The 27955-nt window shown below is 38.0% G+C and overlaps 1 protein-coding gene across 1 annotated transcript in view; it reads right to left on the bottom strand.

The window, feature by feature from the left end:
• The window catches only part of LOC123831075 (ankyrin repeat domain-containing protein 26-like), a 154168-nt gene that overhangs the window by 46304 nt on the left and 79909 nt on the right, over nt 1–27955 (bottom strand). Inside the window, 3 exon segments of the mRNA XM_045857710.1 lie at nt 1139–1291; nt 2486–3108; nt 3111–3441. Coding sequence (XP_045713666.1) covers nt 1139–1291; nt 2486–3108; nt 3111–3441 — 1107 coding nt within the window.

Genomic DNA, 27955 nt, shown 5'->3' on the forward strand with positions numbered 1-27955 from the left:
CATCCAAGATGACCCTATCCAGCAAAGCTATCATTTAGAATGTAAGGGCATATAACGTGCTTCCCAGATAAGGTCAAGTTCAAGGAGCTCATCATCACCAAGCCCTTATTATATGAAAAGTTAAAGGGACTTATCTAAGAAAAAAGAGATCAAAACTATGAACAGTAAAATGACAACAAACTCACAACTATTAACAAATGAACCTAAAAGAAAAGAAAAACAATGAAAACAAGAACTAAGCAAACAACCAAAATAGGAACAGAATCAGAGAAATGGACATCACATGGAGGGATTTCAGTGGGGAGTGGGAAGGGAGGAATAGGAGAGGAGAGGCACAGGGAAGAGGAAGCATAATTAGTAGGCATAAAATAGATGGGGAGAGATAAAAATGGTATAGAAAACACAGGACTCAAAGAACTACGTGTACAACCCATGGACATGAACTAAGGTTGGGGGAATGCTAGAAGGGTGGAGGGACAGGGTGCAAGGGGGATAAAGGAGGAAAAGTTGGGAAAATTGTAATAGCATAATCAATAAAAATACTTAAATAAATAAATTTAATTTTCTTAATTCTCTGTTGTGGATGTGCATACTACAATGATCTGAATTATTTCCATGCTTTTGCAATGTTTCAAAGTGAGAGAAAATGAAGGAAATGCCTACTTCAACTGGTTTGTATAATGGTGTCTCCACACAAGTCATTATAAAATCTATGAAATAAATCCAGATTCCATATCCATTCACAAAAGTGAAGATAAATAAAACAACTTTCTGGAACATTCCATTAAACATTGTCCTCAGATTTTATCTGTCTGCCTCATCATGATAATGGAGATATCACTAAAAATATTGCTTAGTAGAAAAAAAAGTGTCTTGATTTCTATGAAGAATAAGGCATAATTCTCAACTTTCCTAAGGGTAAGTATTATAAGTATTATAAGAAAAAAACATAAGTACAAATGGCAGAATAAGAGCCAGGGATTTAGAAATAAGTGCACTATAAAGATAATAACATTATAATAAATTAATTACAATAAAAATAAAAAGAAAGCTGCCCATGAAAATTAGTATCCTAAAATATTTTGTATTATTTAATCAGCTGTAGATTAACTGATGAGGTACTAAATTTCATACATACTTGACTTGTGCTTTGATCTAATTTCTTCTTTCTATCCAGTGCTTCATTTTCTAAATTCATATGAGAATGTGATGTAGTCTGCAGTGAAGCCTCTGACATAGATTGATTTTTCAGGGTGCCAGCCAGTTCTTGGTGAAGTTGTCTCACAGTTGCCTAGTAAGATATTTCTGTTACTGATTTTATAAATCACACTATATTAACTTATGTTAATAATATATAACTTCACATACAGAGTGGAGCAAAAGAAGGTTTACAGTAGTGAATATGCACAACAAAGTTTATTCTTGTAATATTATTTATTAATTATTGTATTATTTTCCATATGAACAACTGTAAACCTACTTTCACCCTACTCTGTATATACTTTGTTAGAATCATATATTATTAACATAATATATAACAGGAAAAACATCACCACATACATCAATTCACTTTCTTTTCTTCATATGGACACATTCCTTTTTACTAGGTCATCTGGCCTTGACCTCCCTCCCTGCTATGCATAAACCTTGCCACCCCTCACTAGTCTGAATTGGAGAGTCAATGCCAAATTAATAAATCACAGAGAACTACCATTCTCTCTGTACCATGCAAATTTATCTCCATATGATAGTAATTGGGTCTTGAAATGAGAAATATGAGCAAATTATTTGTAGAAATATTCAAAGAAAATTGTAAATAACAGTGGAAAGATTAAATCAAGTATAATTTTGCTAAAACTCATTACATTTGTGTCAAATTATGATTTAATAAAAAGTAGATGTCTTTAAAGAGTTGAAAGGTCATAGGATTACATTACTCAAGACTGAAATATTTCTAAGTTTAATTCAAATTGACATGAATAAAAATAACATTATACCAAATAAAATGTGTAAGAAGTCAGTGAAGGAAAAGTACTATGAGATACAGAGGCTACACTTCAGTTCATCTGGGAAATCTGAAATTAACTGTCAAGATAATCCATTTAATTGAAACTTAATTTCAAAATACTCATTTTAGGTATGAGCATTTCCATTTATCTGCTTCATAATGGTATTAAAATATGGTGACAGATAGATAAAAATTAATATGTTATCAGCATGACTAAATTATTAATATCAATCTATATCTATTAACATCTGTAATTTAATGCTTAAAATTTCATAGGCAACACAATGTCTTTACTCAAAACTAAACACCTCTCAGGTCTAATTTTCCTTTGTAGGATACAATGTCTGCTTTTAAGCTGATAGAGTAGACACAATAATAATCTCTATATTTTCAATATTCAACTAGATTCAACATTTAGCTATCATCAAATATTTTCCTATAGGAAATTTGAAAAATATTTATTTTTTTGATACTTACATCTTTTTCTGCTTTACTGTTTTAACATTCATGCATTATTTCTTTTAAACTATTACATACATTGATTAACTTCGTATTTCTTTCATTCATCATAAGAGCTTGGTTTTCACTTTCAGCTTGAAATATTTTTATGATAGCCTGTAACTGATCTTTGAAATCAATGACTGTCTTTTCTCTCTTGTAAACTTCGTTGTGAGCATAATCTAGTTGCTGCCGAAGCAACTCATTTTCACTCTGTAATTGAGATAGCCTCTCCTCTAAGGAGCCCTGCTTTTCAATGTATTTATTCACTTTATTTTGTTCCTTTTGATACATGTGTTCAGTTTCCTTTTTTTGACACTGTATTTCTCTTAGATCTCTCTGTACCCCTTCTAAAACCAAAGTCCTTTCTCTGAGAGCATCTCTTGTGTGCTGAAGCTCAGTTTCTAGGCTACTGAATTTACTTTCAGCTTTAGAAAGTTGTTGAGAAAGCACCTTATTTCTATCTTCTAGGTCAGACATATCACAATTCATTTTGTCCCATAAACGAAACCATTCATCTCTTGCTCTCTGGAAATCACGTTGCAGGTCTCTTTTTGATGTCTCACTTTGCTCATGATCCTGTACAGCAGTAGCCAGTCTGACCGGTATGATTCAACTTCTGTTTCCAGTCTTTCTTTGTCTTTTTTTACAGTCTCTAGTTGAGACTTTAGTATTGTGTTCTCAGCTGTCAGAACATGAAGCTGCCCATTACATTTGGATATTGTTTTTTTAAGTGTTTTCTCATTCATTTTTATTGTCTTTTGAAGAAAATCATTATTTGCTTTGACAATAACAATGTCCTCAAAATATTTTTTTTCCATTTCCTGGTTCTGATTTTGTAGTTTGTCTATTTCCAGTCTTAGTTTGGCAATTTTAGCCTTCAACATGTGCTTTTCATGCAACAGACTTTTTCCTTTTTCATAACTATTAGAAACCTAAGTAAAACAGAGGAGATGTGTAACTAACACTCATTGAAATGACATATCATGGTATCCTCTGAAATTAAAGAATAACCTATATGTTTATATAATGAGAAGGTTGCAATAAGTGGATATCCCACTGGAAAAACAGAGTTGGAGCCAAACCTCCAAATTTGTACAAGTATAAATTCCTTAAAGTTCAAAACTTAATATAAAGTGATGAATCCATGAAATTAAAGAGGAATTATAAGAGAAATTTTAAAGAGTCTCTGAATTAAAAAGGTCTTTCTCTGAATTACCATAAACCCAGAAGGCATAAAATAAGACATTAATAAATGTAATGTCTACACTTAAAAATTGAATGTACAGCCTGAACATACAGCTCTCCCACAGTAAGAAAATTAACTCTTCTTTTTTCCTGAGAATATTCTATAGATATTCTACTTTTATGGTATTTTTATAGTATGCTTTTGGTCTCATAACATTAAAAAAAGGTCATAAGTTTATGAGCAGAACCTTAAAAACACTGATAAGATGTGGTAGCCTTTTTAACTACAAGGATCTTATCTTCCATGAAAAACTCAAATATTAATTTAAATAACAACTAAATTTGTCAGAGAGCAAAAATACAATATAGAGAAATAAAAATCTTTTTCAAGAGTTTTAAAATTTATTTATTTTTAGATAGAGGGTGAGGGAGGGAGAAAGGGAGGGAGAGAAACATCCATATGTGTTTGCCTCTCATGCACCCCTTACTGGGGACCCAGCCCATAGCCCAGGCATGTGCCCTGATTAGGAATTGAACCTGTGACCCTTTCGTTCACAGGCCAGTGCTCAATCCACTGAGCCACACCAGCCAGGGCAAGAATAAAAAAATTTTTAAAAGACATTTGACTACTTCCATTATGATCTCAAGGCAATTTAGCCTGCATGTTAATGTTTCAAAAGACAAAGTTAATATTTATGTTAATGGATAAGTTGAATTTACCTTCCATTTCTTCATTTAAAATACATAAACGTACTTCTATTCAAGATGGTGGTGTAGGTGAATGTGGCTCACCTCCTCACAAAATTACACATCAAAATTACAACTAACTTACAGGAAAAGCATTATTCTAAACCACCAGAAACAGAGCTGAATAGAAGTTCTATGACTATGGAATTAAAGAAGAAACCACAAGGTGACTGATAGGAGGGGTGGAGTTGTGGAATGGGCTGGTCCCACACCCACCTGTGGCAGATAAAAATAGGGACTGGTATCTTGGGAGCAAGGCATCCCAGACTCACACCAGGTTCCCCAGCCCAGGGTTCCAGTGCCTAGAAAATAAGTCCCCTAACTTCTGGCTGTAAGTACCAGAGGGGAGTGAAGCTGTGGGAGACAAACTGCTAGAGTCCCAGGCAGTTCCTGTAAAAGGTCCCACACACAGACTTACTGAATTCACTCCCTCAGAGCTCCACCTCAGGAGCAGCAGACTAAAAGGCACCAGAGACATATGGGGAGGAACTGAAGTGTCTGGAACCAGGGAAAGAGCAGGGGGCAGCTTTCTCCCATAAAAGTGTTGGCAGAGGTCATTGTTCTTTTTCTGGGCCTTCCCTCAACAGAGTGGGCAGGTGGGTGCCATATATGAGACTCCATCAACCTGGCTCACACTGTTTTCCCAACCCTGGTGATTCCCTGAGGCTCTGCCCCACCCAACTTCTGGGCCCACCCAAGCTGTTTCCAGTGGCTTTTCCATACAAATGGCTTGTTTTGGGCTCATGCTTCAGATTTTCCTAAGTTCTCACAAACAAGTAGCATTTGGCCTCAGCATGCCCCATGCCTATTGCTAAATGGCGTAAGGCCCAGCAAGGCATCAGCTGGCCTTGGTTCACAGCTTGGAATCACTTGGGCCCCTCTAAACCCAGCATAAGTAGTGAATAATTGCAGATCACTTTGTAGCTTATCTGTGTGGCCCCAATCAGAACACAGGCTGTTGGTTGGCTGACCTTGGCCTGCACCTCCTGGGAGGTCCCAGAGACTGTGAACCTAGTGGACAGCTACAGACCACATCAGAGCACCACCACCCAACCACCTCTATAAGCAACACACTTGAGGGATGGACTCAGAGGGCACCAGAGCACAGAAGACATAAATGCTCCTCTGCGGAGTGGACCTCTGCATATCTGATCATCCACAGTGGTTGGTGTTCAGTAGTCACAGCCAGTCTGTGCAGCTGATATGCCTGGGTAAATCCCTCCTGTTGACTTGCCAACAGCAATCAAGGCTCAACTGTAAGAGGAGGGTGCACACAATCCACACAGTGGGCACAACTCGAGTACTCAGCTTGGGGGATAGGGGAGCTGTGCCACAGGACCCTATAGGATACCCACTACATTAGGCCACTCTTCCAAGCCAGGGAGCCTTAGCAGATCTACCTAATACATAGAAACAAATGCAGGGAGGCTGCCAAAATGAGGAGACAAAGAACCATGCCCCAAATGAAAGAACAGAACAAAACTCCAGAAAAAGAACTAAACAAAGCCCTGGCTGGCGTAGCTCAGTGGATTGAGCACAGGCTGTGAACCAAAGTGTCACAGGTTCAGTTCCCAGTCAGGGCACATGCCTGGGTTGCAGGCCACGGCTCCCAGGAACTGCATATTGATGTTTCTCTCTCTCTCTCTCTCTCTCTCTCTCTCTCTCTCTCTCTCTCTCTCTTCCTCCCTTCCCTCTCTAAAAATAAATAAATAAAATCTTTAAAAAAAAAAGAACTAAACAAAATGGAGACCGGCAATCTACTAGGTGCAGAGTTCAAAACATTAGTTATAAAAATGCTCAGTGAACTTAGTGAGAACTTCAACAGCATAAAAACTTAAAAAATAACCAGACAGAAATGAAGGCTACACTAAATGAAATAAAGAACAATTTACAGGATATCAACAGTAGAGTAAATAAAGCCAAGAACTAAATCAGTGATTTGGAATATAAGGAAGCAAAAAACACCCAACCAATAAAACAAGAAGAAAAAAGAATCAAATCCAAAAACATAAGGAGCCTCTAGGACAACTTCAAGCATACCAACATTCATATCATGGGGTTGTCAGAAGGAGAAGAGAGAGAGCAACAATTTGGAAACCTATTTGAAAAAATAATAACAGAAAACTTCCCTAACTTGGTGAAGGAAATAGAAATACAAATCCAGGAAGTACAGAGAGTTTCAAATATGATGAACCCAAAAAGGCCCACACAAAGACATATAATAAAAAAATGCCGGGAGAGGAAGATGGCAGCCTTGCTGTAGGCAGCGTTTTTCTCGGCTTCTGTGAAGAGGGGGGAAACTCGCCGATCGGTGGAGAGGCAGAGCAAGTGGGCTGGGTTGCCGAATCACTTTTGAAAGCAGGACATCAGAAATTATTGGAAAACCAGACGGTAAGAAGATGGATACAGGACAAAAGGGGCCCAAGAATCAGCGCGGGCTCTGGGGTGCGCAGACCCCAGGCCCACCCGGTGCTCCGGGCTCTGCCCCAGGGATCCCGGGAGAGGGAAGTTGCTGCTCCCTCCCTCCCCCGAATACGGGGGTGAGCAACTCCAGGGGAGAACGGGTTGCTGGAAGGAACAGATTGGCCAGTTGGACTGAGAAAAAATCGCCCAGGGAATATGAAATCCCACCCAGAGGCCGAGAAGTGAGAGCCTCTAGCCAACAGGACCAGGGGCATCTTTAGCCCGGTGGAAGTGCAGAGCGGTAGTGAGCACAAGCCGGCCGCGCCCCATAGGGAGGCAGGAATCGCGCGCTGCGATCCCAGGAGGGACGAGGGGCTGGGCGCGTTCCTTCAGTGGTGGCTCAGAGATTTCCAGCCAGCCCAACCGGAGAGCCGGGAAAGGCGCCAACAGTCCGTCGGAGAGCCGTTTGGCGGGGAACACTGAGCTGGAAACGGCTGGGCTCCCGCACCTTCATCGGGAAGACACTCTCTCACACCAGTGTGTCTTGGAGCGCCCCGGGTACCTGACAGACTTGCTGAGTTCTGGTTGTGAGAGAGAGAAGCATTTCAAAGGCCCCTCAGCCAGCTGAAGCTAGCAAGTTCAGAAAAACTGGTCTGGCCAGTTAAAAACCAACAAGAGGTTTTTTGTTTGTTTGTTGTTTGTTTGTTTGTTTTTTGGTTTTGTTTGGTTTTTACTGGTTTCTCTGGCTGTTGTTGGTTGACTGATTTTATCTTGTGTTTTATGTGACTTTTTTTTCAATTCTCATTATTTTTATATCGCAATCCCTTATGTTTCTCTTCCATTCAACCTAATATTATTCTTTCCACTCCAAATTTAGCTCTCCTGCACCACATCTTCTGCTTTTCTTTCCTTTTGTTTTAATCTTGCAAGTTACTGTAAATTTGTATTATCTTTTTCTCACTTTTACGACATTTTTTATTTTAATAATATTTTGGTACTCTTTTTCTTTCTGTATAATCTTCTTTGCTTGGCTGGTTATACTGTCTTTTGATAGGTTCCCCCTGGTATCTCAGTCACAAGATATTGATACGTTACTATCCTTCATCTGCGTTCCATTAATACACTTCTCAAGGTTCTATACTCTTTATTCTTGTTATCTAGACCTCATCGATTCTGCCACAAGACTGTCACTTTACTATTACTGCTAGTAAGACCTAGTCTATACAATTGTAAATGCTTCTCAATACCCCCTACCTGATCTCAGCCCACTTTGCAATTTTCTGAACTATACTATTGTGGGGGGTTGTCTCTATTCTGTTACTCACTACTTCTATATACTAATCTTTAGTCCAACCCTACCTTAGAAGCTGACCTCCCACAGCCTCACAGCTTTCTAGATCCAACTAACAATCCTCTCATCCCCAATAAGAGTCTTACCTTCTTTCCATCCTTTCTAAAACATGAATAGGGGGGTGGAGGATCACGGCTACACTATAAGGAGCCAAAGGATAACCCATCTCTTCTCTACTGGCTGCTAAAGTAAATATCATAGTATACTATCTTGCTGTTTTAAGCCATTTTGCCTTACTCCTCCAACTGATCCCAAAAAAGAGTAGGGGGAAGCTGTGACCACCAGGATACACGAAGGAGAGTGCACCACTGAAACACACAAAAATTCTACCACAGAAGTTCACACCATAAATACAGGGAACCAGAACAGTTCAAATTAACAAACAAAAAGAACAAAGAAGAAACCCACGAACAATGAGAAAACAAAGAAACAACCCCCCAACTGAAGGGAAACGAGGAAGCCTCAGGAAAAAATGCTAAATGAAATAGAGGCAACCCAACTATCAGATAGTGAGTTCAAAACAATGATTACCAGGAAGTTCAATGAACTCACAATGAACTTTCAGAAATTAGAGGGAAACTACATCAATCTCACTGCAAACTATATAAACATGAAAAAGGAAATAGAAACTCTCAACAAAGGTCAAGAGGAAATGAAGAATACAATTTCTGAACTGAAGAACACAGTAGAAGGAATGAAAAGCAGGATCGATGAAGCAGAAGATCGGATTAGCGAGCTGGAGGACAAAGTAGAAAACAGCATCAAGAAAGAGCAAGAAAAGGAAAAAGAGGCTCAGAAAGAATGAGGAGGGATTAAGAGAAATGCAAGACAATATGAAACGTAATAATATCCGTATAATAGGGATACCAGAAGGTGAAGAAGAAGAGCAAGGGATCGAAAACCTAGTTGAACAAGTAATGAAGGAGAACTTCCCTAATTTGACGAGAGAAAAAAGTCACACAAATCCAGGAAACACAGAGAGTCCCAATCAAGAGGAACCCAAAGAGACCCACCCCAAGGCACATCATAATTAAAATGACAAAATTTCAAGACAAAGAGAGAATCTTAAAGGCAGCAAGGGAGAAGAAGGAAATAACATACAAGGGAGCCCCAATAAGGCTAACAGCTGACTTCTCAATGGAAACACTTCAAGCCAGAAGAGAATGGCAAGAAATACTTCAGGTAATGAGAACCAGAGGTCTGCAACCAAGGCTACTATATCCAGCAAGGCTCTCGATCAAGATTGAAGGCCAAATAAGAAGCTTCCCAGACAAAAAAAAGTCTAAAAGAATACACCTCGACCAAACCAGCTCTGCAAGAGATTCTAAAAGGACTGCTTTAAGGAGGAGAGAAGAAAGAGAGAGAGAGAGAGAGAGAGAGAGAGAGAGAGAGAGAGAGAGAGAGAGAGAGAGAGAGAGAACACACATACATAAAAGACAATGAATAAGTACCTATCAATAATAACCTTAAACGTAAATGGATTAAATGCTCCAATCAAAAGACATAGAATAGCTGATTGGATAAGAAAAAAATGACCCACATATCTGCTGTCTACAAGAGACCCACCTCAGGATAAAAGACCTACACAGGCTGAAAGTGAAGGGCTGGAAACAAATCTTCCAAGCAAATGGTCAGGAAAAAAAAAGCTGAGGTAGCAATACTCATATCAGACAAAATAGACTTCCAAAAAGGTCCATAAAGAGAGACCCAGAAGGTCACTTCATAATACTCAAGGGAAGAATCCATCAAGAAGACATAAATATTGTAAATATATATGCACCCAACATAGGAGCACCGAAATACATAAAGAAAATCTTAGAGGACTTCAAGAAAGATATGGACAGCAACACAATTATAGTGGGAGATTTTAACACCCCACTATCAAAAATGGACAGATCTTCTAAACAAAATATCAACAAAGATATTGTGGCATTGAACAATACCCTTGATGAAATGGATTTTACTGATATATACCGAGCCCTCCATCCAAAAGAAGCTAAATATACATTCTTTTCAAATGTGCATGGAACATTCTCAAAGATAGACCACATGATAGGACACAAAACAAGCCTCAAGAATTTCAAGAAAATTGAAATCATACCAAGCATTTTCTCAGACCACAAGGGACTGAAGCTAGAAACCAACCCGAAGGAAAAAAAACCCAAAAACACTCAAAATCATGGAGATTAAATAGCATGCTATTAAACAATGAATGGGTCAAGAATGATATTAGGGAAGAAATCAAAAGGTTTCTGGAAACAAATGAAAACGAACTCACTACAACCCAAAACTTATGGGACACAGCCAAGGCAGTCCTGAGAGGGAAGTTCATAGCGATACAGGCCCACCTAAAAAGGTTAGAAACTTTCCAAACAAACAACCTAACCCTACGTCTACAAGAACTCGAGGAACAACAACAAAGACAGCCCAGAGCAAGCAGAAGGAAGGAAATAACCAAGATCAGAGCAGAATTAAATGATATAGAGACTAAAAGCACAATTCTAAGGATCAATGAATCCAAGAGCTGGTTCTTTGAAAAGATAAACAAAATAGACAAGCCTTTAAGCAGACTCATCAACAAAAAAAGAGAGAAGACCCAAATAAACACAATCAGAAATGAAAGAGGAGAGATTACAACAGATACCACAGAAATACAAAGGATTGTAAGAAATTACTATGAAGAACTGTATGCCAAAAAAATTTGAAAACCTAGATGAAATGGACAACTTTCTAGAAAAAATATAATCTTCCAAAACTCAATGGAAAAAGAAGCAGAAAGTCTGAACAGACCAATAACAAAAGAAATTGGAGCAGTAATCAAAAAACTCCCAACACACAAAAGCCCGGGACCAGATGGTTTCACAGGAGAATTCTACAAAGCATTTAAGGAAGAGCTAACCCCTATCCTTCACAGACTATTCCAAAAAAATCCAAAAAGATGGGAGTCTCCCAAACTCTTTTTATGAGGCCAACATCATCCTAATTCCAAAACCAAATAAAGACACAACAAAGAAAGAAAACTTCAGGCCAATATCACTGATGAACATTGACGCTAAAATCCTCAACAAAATACTGGCAAACCACATCCAACAATACATTAAAAAGATTATACACCATGACCAAGTGGGATTCATTCCAGGGATGCAAGGATGGTTCAATATTCGCAAGTCAGTAAATGTAATACATCACATAAACAAAAGCAAAGACAAAAACCACATGATCATATCAATTGATGCAGAAAAAAGCATTTGATAAGGTACAGCACCCATTCATGATAAAAACACTCAGCAAAGTGGGAATAGAGGGAGCATTCCTCAACATAATAAAGGCCATATATGAGAGACCTTCAGCCAACATCATTCTCAATGGGCAAAAAATTAAAACCTTTTCCATTAAGATCAGGAACAAGACAAGGCTGTCCACTTTCACCACTTCTATTCAATATAGTACTGGAAGTTTTAGCCACAGCAATCAGACAAAAAAAAAGAAATAAAAGGCATCCAAATCGGAAAGGAGGAAACAAAACTATCACTGTTTGCAGACGACATGATAGTATACATAGAAAATCCTATTGACTCTACCAAAAAACTGCTTGACCTAATAAATGAATTTGGCAAAACAGCGGGATACAAAGTCAATATCCAGAAATTAAAGGCATTTCTGTACACCAACAATGAAACAGCAGAAGCAGAGATCAAGGAAAAAAATCCCATTTGAAATAGCAAAAAGAAAAATAAAATATCTAGGAATAAACCTAACCAAAGAGGTAAAAGACCTGTATTCAGAAAACTACACAACACTGAAGAAAGAAATCAAGGAAGACACAAACAAATGGAAACATATACCGTGTTCATGGATTGGAAGAATTAATATCATCAAAATGTCCATACTACCCAAAGCAATTTACACATTCAATGCAATTCCTATTAAAGTACCAATGGCATATTTCACAGACATAGAACAAACACTTCAAAAATTTATATGGAATTATAAACGACCCCGAATAGCTGCTGCAATATTGAGAAAGAAGAGTAAAGTAGGAGGGATCACAATACCCGACACTAAACTATATTACAAGGCTACTGTAATCAAAACAGCCTGGTACTGGCATAAAAACAGGCACATAGACCAATGGAACAGAACAGAGAGCCCAGAAATAAGCCCAAGTCTCTATGGTCAATTAATATTTGACACAGGAGGCAGCAATATAAAATGGAATAAAAATAGCCTCTTCAACAAATGGTGTTGGGAGAACTGGACAGCCACGTGCAAAAAAATGAAACTTGAGCACCAACTTACACCATATACAAAAATTAATTCAAGGTGGATAAAAGACTTAAATAAAAAACATGACACCATTAAAGTCCTAGAGGAGAACGTAGGTAAGAAAATCTCAGATATTTCACGAAGAGACTTTTTTAATGACGTGTCCCCTAGAGCAAGGGACATAAAGGAAAGAATAAACAAATGGGACCTCATCAAAATGAAAAGCTTCTGCACAGCTAAAGAAAACAGTATGAAAATTAAAAGAGAACCAACGGTATGGGAAAACATATTTGCCAATGACACCTCAGACAAGGGTCTAATCTCCAAAATATATAGAGAACTTACACGACTGTACTCTAAGAAGACAAGGAATCCAATTAAAAAAGTGGGCAAAGGACTTGAATAGACACTTCTCCAAGGAGGACATACAGAGGATCCAAAGACACATGAAACGATGTTCAATATCGCTAGCTATCAGAGAGATGCAAATTAAAACCACAATGAGATACCACTTCACACCAGACAGAATGGCCATCATAAACAAAGCAACAAACAACAAGTGTTGGAGAGGTTGTGGAAAAAAGGGGACCCTAGTGCACTGTTGGTGGGACTGCAGACTGGTACAACCACTATGGAAAGCAGTATGGAACTTCCTCAGAAAACTAAAAAATGGATCTGCCTTTTGACCCTGCAATTCCACTACTGGGACTCTATCCTAAGAATACTAAAACACCAATTCAAAAGAACCTATGCATCCCAATGTTCATAGCAGCACAATTTACAATAGCTAGATGCTGGAAGCAACCTAGATGCCCATCAGTGAATGAATGGATCAAAAAAACTATGGTACATTTACACGATGGAATTCTATGCAGCAGAAAGAAAGAAGGAGCTCCTACCCTATGCAACAGCGTGGATGGAGCTGGAAAACATTATGCTAAGCGAAACAAGCCAGGCAGTGAAAGACAAATACCATATGATCTCACCTTTAACAGGAACCTAAATAACAAAACAAAGAAACAAGCAAAAATATAACCAAAGACACTGAAATAGAGGACAGGCTGATGGTGACCGGAGGGGAGAGAAGAGGGAATTTAAGGGGACAGTGGGAAGGGTTCACAGGAACAAACTTAAAGGACACATGGTCATAGACTAAGGGGAGGGTGGTAATGGGAGGGAAGGGGGGCGGGTGGGAGGGGGAACTGGATTGGGAGTAAAAAGGAGAAAACTGTATACGAACAATGATTAATAAAAAAAAAAAATGCCAAAGGTTAAAACAAACAGAGAATCTTAAAAGCAGCAAGAGAAAAGCAATTAGTTGACTACAAGGGAACTCCTGTAAGACTGTCAGCTGATTTCTCAGATAAAAGCTTTGCAGGCTAAAAGGGACTGACAAGAAATATTCAAAGTGATGAAATTAAGGATCTACAACAAAAATTATTCTACCCAGCATAGCTGTCATTTAAAGTCAAATGACAGATAAAGAGCTTCCCAGAAAAGAATAACCTAAGGAGCTCATCACTACCAAGCAAATGTTATATGAAATATTAAAGAGCCTTCTTTAAGAAGATTGAAAATATGAACAATAAAGTGGCAATAAATACATATCTATCAATAATTGAGTCTAAAAAACAAAATAAAAGAACAAGCAGAACAGGAACAGAATCACAGATACAGAGAACATTTTGATGGTTGCTGGATGGGAGGGGAATCAGGGAATGAGTAAAAAAGGTGAAGGGATTAAGAAATACAAATTGGTTGTTACAGAATAGTCATGGGGATGTAAAATACAGTATAGGGAATATAGTAACCAAAGAATATACATGCATGACCCATGGACGTGGACAAGAGTGGGGATTGTCTCAAGGAATGGGAAGAAGGGGCTGGGTGGAGGGGGACAAAGGGAGAAAAACTGGGACCACTGTAATGACATGAACAATAAAATATATTTAAAATAAAAGAAGAAAACATAAACATAGCATTTACTAGATGCCAAGAATTGCAATAAATTAATAATTTTAATTATATATATCACAGTTAATTTTGGATAGTATGGCCATAGACTATATCACAGTTGTTTTGAATGATAGTATTTTTAGATTATTTAAAACCAAATAATATTTCTGCACTGGCTGGTGTGGCTCAGCGGATTCAGCACCAGGCTGCAAATCAAAGGGTCACTGGTTTGATTCCCAGTCAGGGCACATGACTGGGTTGTGGGTCAGGTCCCCAGTTGGGGGCACTTGAGAAGCAACCACACATTCTTTCTCTCCCTTTTTCTCCCTCAATTCCCCTCTCTAAAAATAAATAAATAAAATCTTTTAAAAAATCACTAAAATAGACTGCAAATTAATTTCTTTCTGGAATTCCAAGATGGCTACAGAGAAGGGAGAAGCTGCACCCACCTGCTTCCAGCCCCTACCCAGATTTACAGCTAAATTACAGAGCAATCAACTGAACAACCAACTGAAAGCTAGCTGAACTGAAATATTATAACCAAGGATTACAGAAGAAGCCACATAGAGACTGCTAAGAAAGGCAGAGACACAGAATGGGGTAGCTCCTACACTCAGGGGCAGCAGCAGCTGAGAAGCTGAAGGGATATTGTGCTGCAAACCTCCCTCTGGGAGCACGGGGTGTAAACCCCACACAGGAATCCCCAACCCAGAGAAACAGATGAAAAAAGCAGTCTGAGTAGCATCTGGCAGTGAAAACCAGTGGGGATTGAGTCTGCCTGGGAGACTTAGACTGCACCTTCCCAGGGAAGAGCACTCCTATGGTTACAGCACTGGTCTGGGGTGTTCACAGTCTGGACTCCGACTGGCAGTGAGGCCATGCTGCTGTACTGGGGCCTATGGAAGAGTCTCCTGGCTACACCCAGATGCAGCAATGACTTTAAGGGGCTGTCTTTATTCTGGGGAGGCTTTTGCTGAAGACCTGGATAGTGACTAAACTGTATGGCATGGTAAAAAGGGCTGGTCTCCCTCAGCTTCAGTAAACAGCCAAAGCCCCACTGCCCACCTATTGAGTCACTCGGCCTGCCCTGTCCTGACTCAGGCAGCATAAGAAGCCACACAGAGCTGGAACTTTTGACCCTGTTCTGCTGGGTTTGGCGGCACAGGGAAGCCATGTGGAGACAGGACATTTGGCCCAGTCCTGCTGAGAATTGTGTGGAGTTATTGAAGTGCCACGTATGGTCACATCCTACTTGACTTGGCAGCATGGGGAACCAGAATGCCATGTAAATCTGGGAGTTTTGGACTATGTCTCCCTGGGAGGCTTCTATCCAGGAGCTGAAGGAGTAAGCGTTGACCTACTTGGCTACATTGCCAAGCTCCCTGTGAGTTCAATGCACACTACCCCAGGAAAGAGAAGTGCCCATTCCCCACCTAGAGGCTTGTGGCCACCACCCCCAATAAGAGACTGTTTGGATCACCCCTACGAAGTCCAGCATACCCCCACTGGGTAAAGTTCCATAGGGGGAAGGGAGAGTGGCTCATAGCTGGGACATTCAAAGTACGAGACCCTTGGAGGCTATTGCCTGGGACCAGGATGAAGTGCTTACTGAGCTCCTGTGGGCTGGGACAGTATCATCCCCAGCAGCAGTCTCTTTTATGCCCCTGAGCCCAGCATTGCTGAGCTTGCTCCTGAAAAGGGGATGACTGGAGGCACCCAATCTGAGTCTACAGTGAGCCCCCATTCAGGCAACTGGAGTTGGAGACTCTGGCAGAGACTGAGGGGTCTGGCTTTGAAGCAGGGGCCACTTTCCTCTCATTGAGTGCCTGACTATGAGGCCTCCAAGTAGGGGACCAATAAGCCCCATTGTCTTAACCCCAGTTGCCCTGCCTTACTGAGCTCTCACTCTGTAGAAGCGGCTGTGCACTGCAGCTAGCCTGAGCTATCCTACAGTCTTTCTTCAGAAGGCTCTGGAGGAAGACCAGGCAACCTTGGGGGGAAGCAGAGTAGCTGACAGGGGGAGGCAAACCTCAGGGAGCCTCAGTCATTTTACAGAACTTCCCCTAGCTATAAGCTGAAGGAAGCCGACCCTTTTACACAGATTGGCCCCTCCCACACAAACTCAGATCTAGTAGATGGAGGCATAAACACTGAACACTGTTTTAGCTACAGACAAGTAGCTCCAAACCAGTTTCACAAAACGTCTGGCAGTGACATGTACTTTAACACCACCCAAGCAGACCCAGAATCAACAAAACCAGAGGTGGGCTTCAGACCAAACCAGAGCTCAATCCAACTAGCCACACAAGCAGCACACCCAAAGAGGGCTTCCAGCAGGTGCCAGATTCTGCTGGGAGCAGCCCCGCCTTGGGGGGCAGCCCCTGCACAGCACCTCATACACAATGATTTGAAGTTTACTGTTATAGTCTCCCAGGCTGAAGGTATAACTTACCCAGAAAAGGGCCAACAGCATTCAAGACTCAGCTACAACAGTGAGTGCACATAACACACAGGAAACATTCCTGGAGCTCAGAACTCAAGTGATCTGGAAGATTGTGCCACTGAGCCCAATAAGACAATTTAATCATAAAATCATCATAGCAAGTTTGGGAGTCATAGTAGATCTGCCTAATGCACAAGGATGAAAAAAAAAAAAGGAGATACAAAGAAAAATGCTCCAAACAAAAGAACAAGAGAAAACCCAAGAAAAAAAAATAAATTGGATAAAATGGAAGCAATAAAATACTACATGTAAGGTTGAAAACAATGGTTATAAGGATTCTCAAGGATCTTAGGGGAGCAATGGATGATATCAGTGACAACTTAAACCAAGAGATAGTAAAAAGGGCATAGAAACCACAAACAAGAACCAATCAGAAATCAAGAATACAATAGCTGAAGTGAAGAATACACTAGAAGGAATCAACAGCAAGTTAGATGAAGCAGAGAATCAAATCAGTGAATTAGAGAACAAGATAACAGTAAGCACCCAAGCAGAGCATCAGAAAGAAAGGAGAATTTAAAAATATGAGGAGGCTCTAAATAACCTCTGGGATAAAATGAAGTGCAACAACGTCCACATCATGGGGGTGCCAGAAGGGGAACAGAGTGAGCAAGAGACAGAGGACCTGTTTGAAGAAATAATGGCATTAAACTTCCCTAATCTGGTGAAGGAAAAAGTCACACAAGTTCAGGAAGCAAGGCAGTCCTAACAAAGAGGAATTCAAATACACCCACACCAAGACACATCATAATTGAAATGGCAAATGTTAAAGACAGAGAAAATCTTTATTTCAGCAACAGAGAGGCAGTTTGTTGCCTACAAGGGAATTCCTATAAGGTAGTCAGCTGATTTTTTCAACAGAAACATTTCAGGACCAAAGGGATTGGTATGAAGTATTCAAAATGATGAAAAGCAATGACCTGCAACCAAAACTAGTCTAACCAGCAAGGCTATCATTTAGCATTGAATACAAAACAAAGAGTTTCCCAGGCCAAAAAAAAATGAAAAGGCTAAAAGAGTTCATAACCAACAAACCAGTATTGCAAAAAATGCTAAAGGGACTACTTTAAGAAGAAGAAATAGAGGGAGCGGAACATAGATATAAGAAAAAAGTGGCAATAAATAAATATCTATCTCAATAATAACCTTAAATGTAAATGAATTAAATTCTCTAATCAAAAGACATAGGGTAGCTTAATATAAGACAACATGACTCATATATATACTGTCAACAAGAGACCCACATCAGAACAAGATTTACACAAGTTGAAAGTGAAGGTGTATGAAAAAAATATTCCATGAAAATAGAGAAAAAAAGCTGAGGTATTGATACTTACATATGACAAAATAGACTTCAAAACAAAGGCCATAACAAGAAACAAAGATCACTATATAATACTAAAGGGATAGATCCAACAACTGTATATACCTCTTGAAAACATATATATGCACCCAATATAGGACCATCTTAATATATAAGAAAATTTTGGTGAACTTTAAGGAAGTGATCGACAGCAATATAGCTATTGTAGGAGATTTTAACAACCCACTGTCATCAATGGACAAATCTACCAGACAAAAAAAATCAACAGGGAAACAGCAACCTTAAATGACTAAATGACACACTAAATCAGATGCATTTAATTGATAGCTTCATAACATTTAAGCCGAAAGCAGCAGAATACACATTCTCAAGTACACATGGCACATTCTCAGAGACAGATCAGATGTTAGGACACGAAATAATCTTAAATTCAAGAAGACTGAAATTATATCAAGAGTTTTCTCAAATCACAAAAGCATGAAAGTAGAAATCAACTACAATAAAAGACATAAGACATTCAAACACATGGAAGCTACAGTATGTTGTTAAACAATGAATGGGTTAACAAGGAGATCGAGGAAGAAATTAAAAAATTACCTGAAAATAAATTTAAATAAACATACAACCACCCAAAATATATGGGTCACAGCAAAAGCAGTCCAAGGAGAAACATTCACATCATTATAGGGCTCCTCAGAAATCAAGAAAAATCTCAAAAAAAAATCTAACCCTATACCCACACCTAAAAGAACTACAAAAAATAATGAACAAAAAAGCCCAGAATTAGTAGAAGGAAGGAAATAATAAACCTCTGAGTTGAAACAAATGACACTGTGACTAAACCAATAACAAAAGATTAATAAAACCAAGAGTTATTTCTTTAAAAGCATAAATAAGATTGACAATCCCTCAACCAGACACTCTAAGAAAAAAAGAGAGAAGACCCAAATAAGTAAAATCAGAAACAGAAAAGGAAAAGTAACAAATGACATCACGGAAATACAAAGAATTGTAAGAAAACACTATGAACAACCATATACCAAGAAATTAGAACATATGGGTAAAATGGATAAATTTCTAGAAATATACAATTTTCCAAAATTCAGTCAGCAAAAATCAGAAAACCTGAATAGAGTGGTGAAAACCAATGAAATTGAAGCAGTAATCAAAAAACTCCCAGCAAACAAATGTCCTGAACTGGATGGCTTCTCAAGTAAATTTTACTAAACATCCAAAGAACTAACACCTACTTTTCTCAAACTTTTCCAAAAAAATTCAGAAGAGGGAATACTTGCAAGCTCTTTTGTGAGGCCAGCAATATAGTCATTTAAAAACCAGATAAAGACACCACAAAGAAAGAAAATTATAAGGCAATATTTTTGATGAACATAGATGCTAAAGTTCTTGACAAAATATTAGCAAATTGGATGTAGCAATATATTAGAAAGATCATACATCATGATCAAAGGGGACTTATTCCCAGGATGCAAAGTTGGTACAATACTTGCAAATCCATAAACGTGATACATCACATAAATAAAATGAGAGATAAAAATCTCGTGATCACATAATGGATGCAGAAAAAGCCTTTGATAAAATCCAACACCCATTGATGATAAAAACTTGTAGCAAAGTGGGAATAGAGGGATCATACCCCAATATAATAAAGGTCAAATATGAAAAATCTATAGCCAACATCATGCTCAATGGGCAGAAACATAAAATCAGAAACAAGACAGGGATGTCTGCTTTCACCACTCTTATTCAACATAGTACTGGAAGTCCTAGGCACATAAATTAGAAAAGAAGAAGGAATTACAGTCATCCAAATTGAAAAGGAGGAAGTAAAACTGTCATTATTTGCAGACATCATATTGTACATATAGAACACTAAAGACTCCACCCAGAAACTACTACAATGATTTGGAAAATTAGCAGGATACAAAATTAATATTCAGAAATCTGTGACATTTTTATATACCAATAATGGACTATCAGAAAGAGAAACTAAGAATACAATTCCATTTACTACTGCAACAAAAATAAAGGTACCTAGGTATAAACTTAACCAAGCAGATAAAAGATCTGTAGTTGGAAAACTACAGGACATTAAGGAAATAAACTGAGAAAGATATAAATAAGTGGAAGCATATACTGTGTTCATAGACAAGAAGAGTTACCATCATTAAAATGTCCTTCCTATCCAAAGCAATCTATAGATTTAACACAATTCCTATTAAAAAACCAATGGCATATTTTATAGAACTACAACAAATATTCCAAGAAATTTATATGAAACCGAGTAAGACCACAAATAGCTACAGCAATATTAAGAAAAATGAAGTTTGAAGCTTCATAATACATAATATCAAACTGTACTACAAGGTCATTGTAATTAAACCAGCCTGGTACTGACATAAGAACACACACATGTATCAGTGGAATAGAACAGAGGCCTAGAAATCAACCCACACCTTTACAGTCAATTAATATTTGACAATGGAGGCAAGAGTTACAGTGGAGTAAAGACAGTCTGTTTAACAGATGGTATTGGGAAAATTCGACAAGTACATGGGAAAAAATTAAACTTGACCACCAACTCACATCACACACAAGAATAAACTAAAAATTCATAAATGTAAGTCACAAAACCATAGAAGTCCTAGAAGAAAATATAGGCAGCAAAATCTCAGGCATCTCATGTAGCAATAATTTTGCCCATATATCTCCTTGAGCAAGGGAAACAAAGGAAAAATTGGACTACATCAAACTAAAAAGCATTTGCACAGCAAAATAAACTGTCAACAGAATGAAAGGAGAACCTATAGGATGAGAGAACATATTCACTAATTATACATCTGATAAGGGGTTAATCCAAAATTTATAAATAACTCATCCTACCTAACACCAAAAAAATAAACAATCCAATTAGTTGGATCATAAAAAAATGAGCAGAGGATCTGAACAGACAATTCTCCAAAGAAGACATATAATTGGACAATAGACATATGAAAAGATGCTTAATGTCATTAAGTATCAGAGAAATGCAAATTAAAACGACAATCAGATGCCATCTCTCACCTACTATAATGGCTATATTCAATAAATCCACAAATGACAAGTGCTGGTGAGAATTTGAAAAAAGGGAATGTTCATGTACTCTTGGTAACAATGCAGATTGGTGAAGTCACTGTGAAAAACAGTATGAAGTGTCCTCAAATATATATAAAAATGGATAGGCCTCATGACCTGTGGTTCTACTTCTGGGTACATATCTGAAGAAAGCCAAAACATTCATTTGAAGAATATATACACACCCCTATGTTCGCTTCAGTGTTATTTACAATAACCAAGCTATGGAAGCAACCCAAGTGCCCCTCAATAAATGAGTGGCTAAAAAAAAAGCAGTGGTACATACATACAATGAAATACTACTCATCCATTTAAAAAAGTGAAATCTTACCATTTGCAATAGCAGTGATGGATCTAGAGGGTATTATGTTAAGTGAAATAATTCAGAGAAAGACAAACACCTATGATTTCACTTTTATGTGAAACTTAACGAACAAAATAAACACACAAACACAAGAAAAACAAACTCATAGATACAGAGAACAGACTGATGGTTGGCAGAAGGGAGAGGGTTGGGAGAATGGGTGAAAAAGGTAAAGAAATTAAGAAGTATTCATTGTTACTTACAAAATAGTAATGGGGATGCAAAGTACAGCATATGGAATATAGTCAATAATATTGTAATAACTATGTATGTGGCCAGGTGGGTACTGGAAATATTCAGGGAAATACTTTATAAAGTATATGGCAATCTAACCACTCTGCTGTACACCTGAAACCAATACAAAATAATAATGAATGTAAACTGTAATTTAAAATAAAATGAAAAAATAAAGATTTTTTAAAGGAATAGTAACTGGAAAAGAGGCAAACTTTACATTATTATGGGCCAAAATCATTAATATCAATTAAAAAGAAAAGTGAATTCTTAAATTAAAACTCATATAATGTACTATGATTGTGTATGCATTGATGTAGTTATTTGGTTCATTCCATTCTAATTTATGCTAATATTCACCTATGAGAGTGGATAAAAATTTAATAATATTTACTGATTTTCTACATTGAAATGAAATAAATTAGAAAGTTATTTTTTGTACCCTAACAGCAAATGGTTCAATTTGGGAAGATGTGATACTCTTAATTGGCAGTTGAAATGATTTTATGACCTCTTTCTCTCCCTCTATGTAGACCCTGAATTCAATTACATAGAGATCACAAGGCAGCATTAAGCCTTAACCTTGGCATTAGTGAGTATTGATACAACACTGCAAATTTTGAACCACTGACCATGATTACTCTTTTCACATGACTCCAACTCAATGGCCCATCATTGTTACATTGTTCATAATTTTAACTATTTAATGATATGAGTTGGTATGTGATGCTACCTTCTTTATGATGTAAGGAAGTTATTAAAATGAAAGAAGCAAACAATATTTGGGATTTTTCCCCTCAAGTACAAGGATAAAGTTTAGCTATAAGTTACTATAGATTCTAACAATAATTAAGTCTCATAACTAGTTAAAATTTTATAAAAATTAAATCTTCAGTTATAATCTATTGACTCTAAAAGCCTGCCTTGAAAGGTAACTTTATTTAGACTATGTTGCATTTTTAAAACATAGAAAACAATATTGTGCTAGAAATTTAAAGTTAAATTTTACATTCCTGTGGGTGGTTATTTTTACTTCCATCAAACCTTTCTTCCTCTTCCCCTGATGCCACTTCTAAGTCTAGTTTTGCTGACAAATATGTATATAAGTTAAAAGTAACTACTTAAAATAGTTAAAAGCTATAATCTTTATAAAAGTGGAAAATACATTTTATCAATTGAGAGTTTAAATTAAGCTTAATCTTTAGCTGAATATTTACTTAAGAGATACTTCTAATTATTGAAAACTTCAACAAAGCATTTAAGAAATATTACATGTCACAAAGTTCAAGGAACAGAAACATCTCAAATTTTCATTCACATATCCATTCACCCAACACTAATGAATAAAGCAATAAGAAACAAAACAAGGAAGGTGGTGCCCGGCTGTGTAGGCCATTGGGATGGGTAGAGAGCTCCTCCTATGGTCCTCCTGGAGACTTGGATCCAGGTCAGTTTTGCAGAACACCGATATCCATGGCTGTAGCATGGACTTCATTCGAAGAAATCCACAGACAGTTAATGAACAAAAACATGAGTCATTTTGTATTGTGGCATTCAAATCCTAGCACTATGGGAAAGAGATTTGGTGACCAGAGAGGATTTTTTTTTTTAGAAAGAAAAAACAATAAGATTTGGTAGGACAGTGGCAGAGCAGGAGAATATATTATGCACAGTCTCCCAGAACCAGATTGGAAATGAAATTAAAGAGGAGAACAGTCACCCAAGTTAGACCGAAGGCTACCAGAAAAAGAGACTTTTAACCAAGGACAGCCATAAAACCACCCCAGACCAGTAGGAAAAGTAGGGACATCTTAAAGGGGCTGCCCCTGCACACACCAGCAGTGGTCTGAGGCAGGAGGGTGCCTGTGGGAGCTTTTCCCTCAGAAGAGTGAAGCCAGGACCACAGACAAGGCCCCCAAGCACAGAGAACCAGGGCTTACATCAGGCCACCATGTGGCATGCAGCAATGAAAGGCCACAGGGGCTCTCTCTGGTGGGAAGAGATGAAAACTGCTGGAGATAAACCCACCACCTGTTTTTTTCCTTAAAAGGGTAAAGAGCATTTTTTGTGCTTGCAACTAGCAACCTTGGGACCCAGGGAAGGGAAGGTGGCATAGACTGGACTCACGTGAGTGTGTGTGCACTGGGAGGCACTAGGGAGAGAAGTGAGGGAGTGGCTGTTGGATTTTCGGAGCCAGGATATACCTGGGCTACATAGCAGCCATTTTTCTTGAGAAAAGCTATCCCCTCCCAGTGTAAAATCAACTACCTTACCCTGTGGGATACCACTCCTCCCACCCTCCGCATCACCATCTGGAATTGTGCTCACCAGACCCTCTGAAATCCTGTTCTCTACACCCTGCACCTTTTATTGTTCTTTTTTCAGTTTTCATCTGTTTTGAAGCTTTCTTTCATTTTTTTTTTCTTTCTTTTCTACTATCCTGCATCTCAACCCTTACTGAGAAGGCAACAACATAAACAGACCCCGGTGTCAGAGACTGGCTGTAGGACACAGCCAATCCACATACTTTCTGCGGAAACATACTGATGCTTCACCCTCATGGGAGAGACACAGAAACACTGACCAGGCATCCAGCAGACCCAAAATATGGGCTGTGGGAGCCTACTAGGTGCTCTGCTGTGCTGAGTACCTGGAAATACTCCTGGGCAGATCCAGACTAGCATCTTGGGAGGGGGAATACACCCACCATCTTCCCTGAAGTCTGAATGGCACCTACCATGGGAGATCCAGGAATTACAGCCCCTGGTTTTCACCAGAAGCCATACCAGAAATAGTTGGCTCTGCGACTAAATTAAGATGGACAGCAGGCTAGCAGGCAGAGGCAGATACTGTGGTGACTTAGGATATTTGCTGACACACACCTGGAAACAGTGCTAATGAAAGCCAGCTTTGCAGAGCAGCTTGGCCCACCCTAGGAACAGCCATACCCGGAGGAATCAACCACAAACAGTGGATTGCACTTTGCTACAATAGGCCATGCTACTAAGACAGGGAGTCAAAGCAGCTCTACCCAATACATAGAAACAAACACAGAAAGGATGCCAAAATAAAAAGACAAAGAAATGTGACCCAAGTAGAAGAACAGAACAAAACTCCAGAAAAATATCTAAACAAAAGAGAGATAAGCAATCTATCAGATACAGAGTTCAAAACACTGGTTATAATGATGCTCAAGGAATGCATTGTGTACCCCAACAGTATAAAAGTGACCCAAGCAGAAAGGAAGTTTACACTAAGTGAAAAAAAAATTTACTGAACCAACACTGGAGAGCATGAAGCTGAGAATCAAATCAATGATTTGGAACATGAGGAAGAAAAAAAAACTATCAAACACAACAGCAAGAATAAAAAAGGAACCAAAAAAAAAAAAAAGATAGGCTAAGGAGAACCTGGAAAAACTTCAACCCACCAACATCCAAATCATAAGGGTGCCAGAAGAAGAAAAAGAAAAGCAAGAAATTGAAAACTTCTTTGAAAAAATAATGAAAGAAAACTTCCCCAATTTGGTGAAGGGAATACATGTACAAGTCAAGGAAGCACACAGAGCTCCAATCAAAAACTACCCACAGAGGATCACACCAAGACACATCATAATTAAAATGCCAAAGTTCAACAATACAAAAGAATCTTAAAAGTAGCAAGAGAAAATAAGAGAGTATCCTACAAAGGAGTTCCCATGAGAATGTCAGCTGATTTCTGAAAAGAAACTTTGGATGTCATAAGGGAATGGGAAGAAGTACTGAAAGTAATGGAAAGCAAGGACCTACAACCTAGATTATTCTACCCAGCAAAGCCATCATTTCGAAAGGAAGGGAGGATAAACTGCCTCACAGACTACACAAATGTAGAGGAGTTCCACATGACCAAGCCATTATTGTATGAAATGCTAAAGGGACTTATTTAAGAAAAAGAGGATCAAAACTATGAACATTAAAGTGGCAATAAATTCACAACTATCAACAAGGGAATCAAAAAATCAAACTAAACAAAGAAGCAGAACAGAAACAGAATCATAGTTATAGAGATCATTTGGAGGGTTATCAGTTGGTAGGAGGAAGGGGAAGCATGGGAAAAAAGGTACAGCAATTAAAAAGTACAAATTGGTAGGTACACAGTAGACAGGGAAATGTTAAGAAAAGTATAGGAAGTGAAGTAGCCAAGAACTTATATTCAGAACCCACAAACACAAACTAAGGGGACAATGGCTGAAGGGAATGGGGTAGGCAGGGTTAAGGGGAGCAAAGGAGAAAAATTGAAATAATCATAATAGCATAATCAATTAAATCCATTTCAAAAAAACACAACATGTTAGCAACATCAGTTTTACCCTAGGTAAAAGTACAAAAAAAAATCAAAACAGCATTTTAAAACAGTAGAAAAATATAAAAAACTCAAAAAAGCATTTTAAAACAGTAGAAAAAACTTAAAGTCTAAAGATTAACTTCTAGGAATCCCTAATAAGTGCAGGGATTCTAAACAGAGAACATGATGGTATCAAAATGAAAATAAAAACATCTTATTTAGAGTTTCCATTTTAGAAATCTTGCTTTTTCTCCTGTAAATATCAAACATGAATCACAACAATAGGGTCTACATTACTTCTGTCAAAACCTATCATTAATCTTCCAAAAGAAAAAAATAGGAATAAGAAGACTATGAGCATGTCAAATATTTTCATGTATACCTTTCCAGAGTTAAATTTCAGGTAGAAAATTTACCTGATCTGGATGTTTGCACCAAAGTCGTTCCAACTGCTTTTTTAGGAAGAGGATCTTTCACTTCAACCACACTCTGAAAGAGTTTTGAAACAAGATGATTAATAAATAATATACATTTCCCATAATCTGTTGGTAATACCTCAATATAAAACATAAAAGTTATTACCTTTGAGGAAGAAATTTTTTCATGAGAATCTAAAAGGCAAAGTGATATATCCTCAATTATATGAAAATATGAAAGCCAACTATACATTCATGCAGGGACAGTATTGAGCTGCGTCCTCATGCTTGGCTTTGGAAATGATTACATTAGGTTCTAGTTGTCCATTTTTTCTTTTCAAGGGGTGGGTGGATAAGAAGATCAACCAAACAGAAATATAGAATACACTACAAATGTATCTGAAGGAACAAACAAGAATATAGGTTTAACAAAACATATAGTTGAGATGCCAAGAGTATAATTATGTTTCTAAAGACTCTAACTGAAAGAGAAATGTGTGCATATATCAAAGTGATCTTCATTCCTGATGCGAGAAAAGGGATCTTCAATCAGAGAAACAAGTCATGACCCTGACAGAATAAATGTGAAGCAGAATGCAACAGCATACCCTTCAAGATAACATCAGAATCATTTATACCTTATGCAACAAGTATTTAGATGTTCATCAAAGTGTTCTGTAATTTAGGAAGTACACTTTGTGAGGACAAGTTAGTTTGATACATAATTCATTTATCAACAGAGAATGTGTTATGACTTTACCAGCTTGGATATACACTTATAGAGTAATAGTGAATAGAAATATTCAATTTATGCCATACCACTATAGACTACTGATATGCCTACATTTCTTGTATCATCTACTTTAGCCATCTGAGTTTCATGATCTACTCATGCAAGCAGGTTCATAAAACACATCTAAGACCTACAGCTAACATCATACCCAATGGGGGCAAAAACTAAGAGCTTTCCCTCAAAGACCAAGAATAAGACAAGGATGTTCACTGTGACCACTTCTATTCAAAAAAGTACTGGAAGTCCTGGCCATAGGGATCAGACAACAAAAAGAAATGAGACACATCCAAATTGAAAAACTGGAAGTAAAACTGTCATTGTTCACACATGACATCATGGTGTATGTAGAAAAATCCTATAGCCTGCATCAAAAAACTACTCAACCTAATAAGTGAATTTTGCAAAACAGTGGCACTCAAAGTCAATATTCAGAAAGCAAATGCATTTTT

Source organism: Phyllostomus hastatus, unplaced genomic scaffold (genome assembly GCF_019186645.2).
Source record: "Phyllostomus hastatus isolate PE091 unplaced genomic scaffold, TTU_PhHast_1.1 phas_scaffold_1674, whole genome shotgun sequence".
Classification (NCBI taxonomy): domain Eukaryota; kingdom Metazoa; phylum Chordata; class Mammalia; order Chiroptera; family Phyllostomidae; genus Phyllostomus; species Phyllostomus hastatus.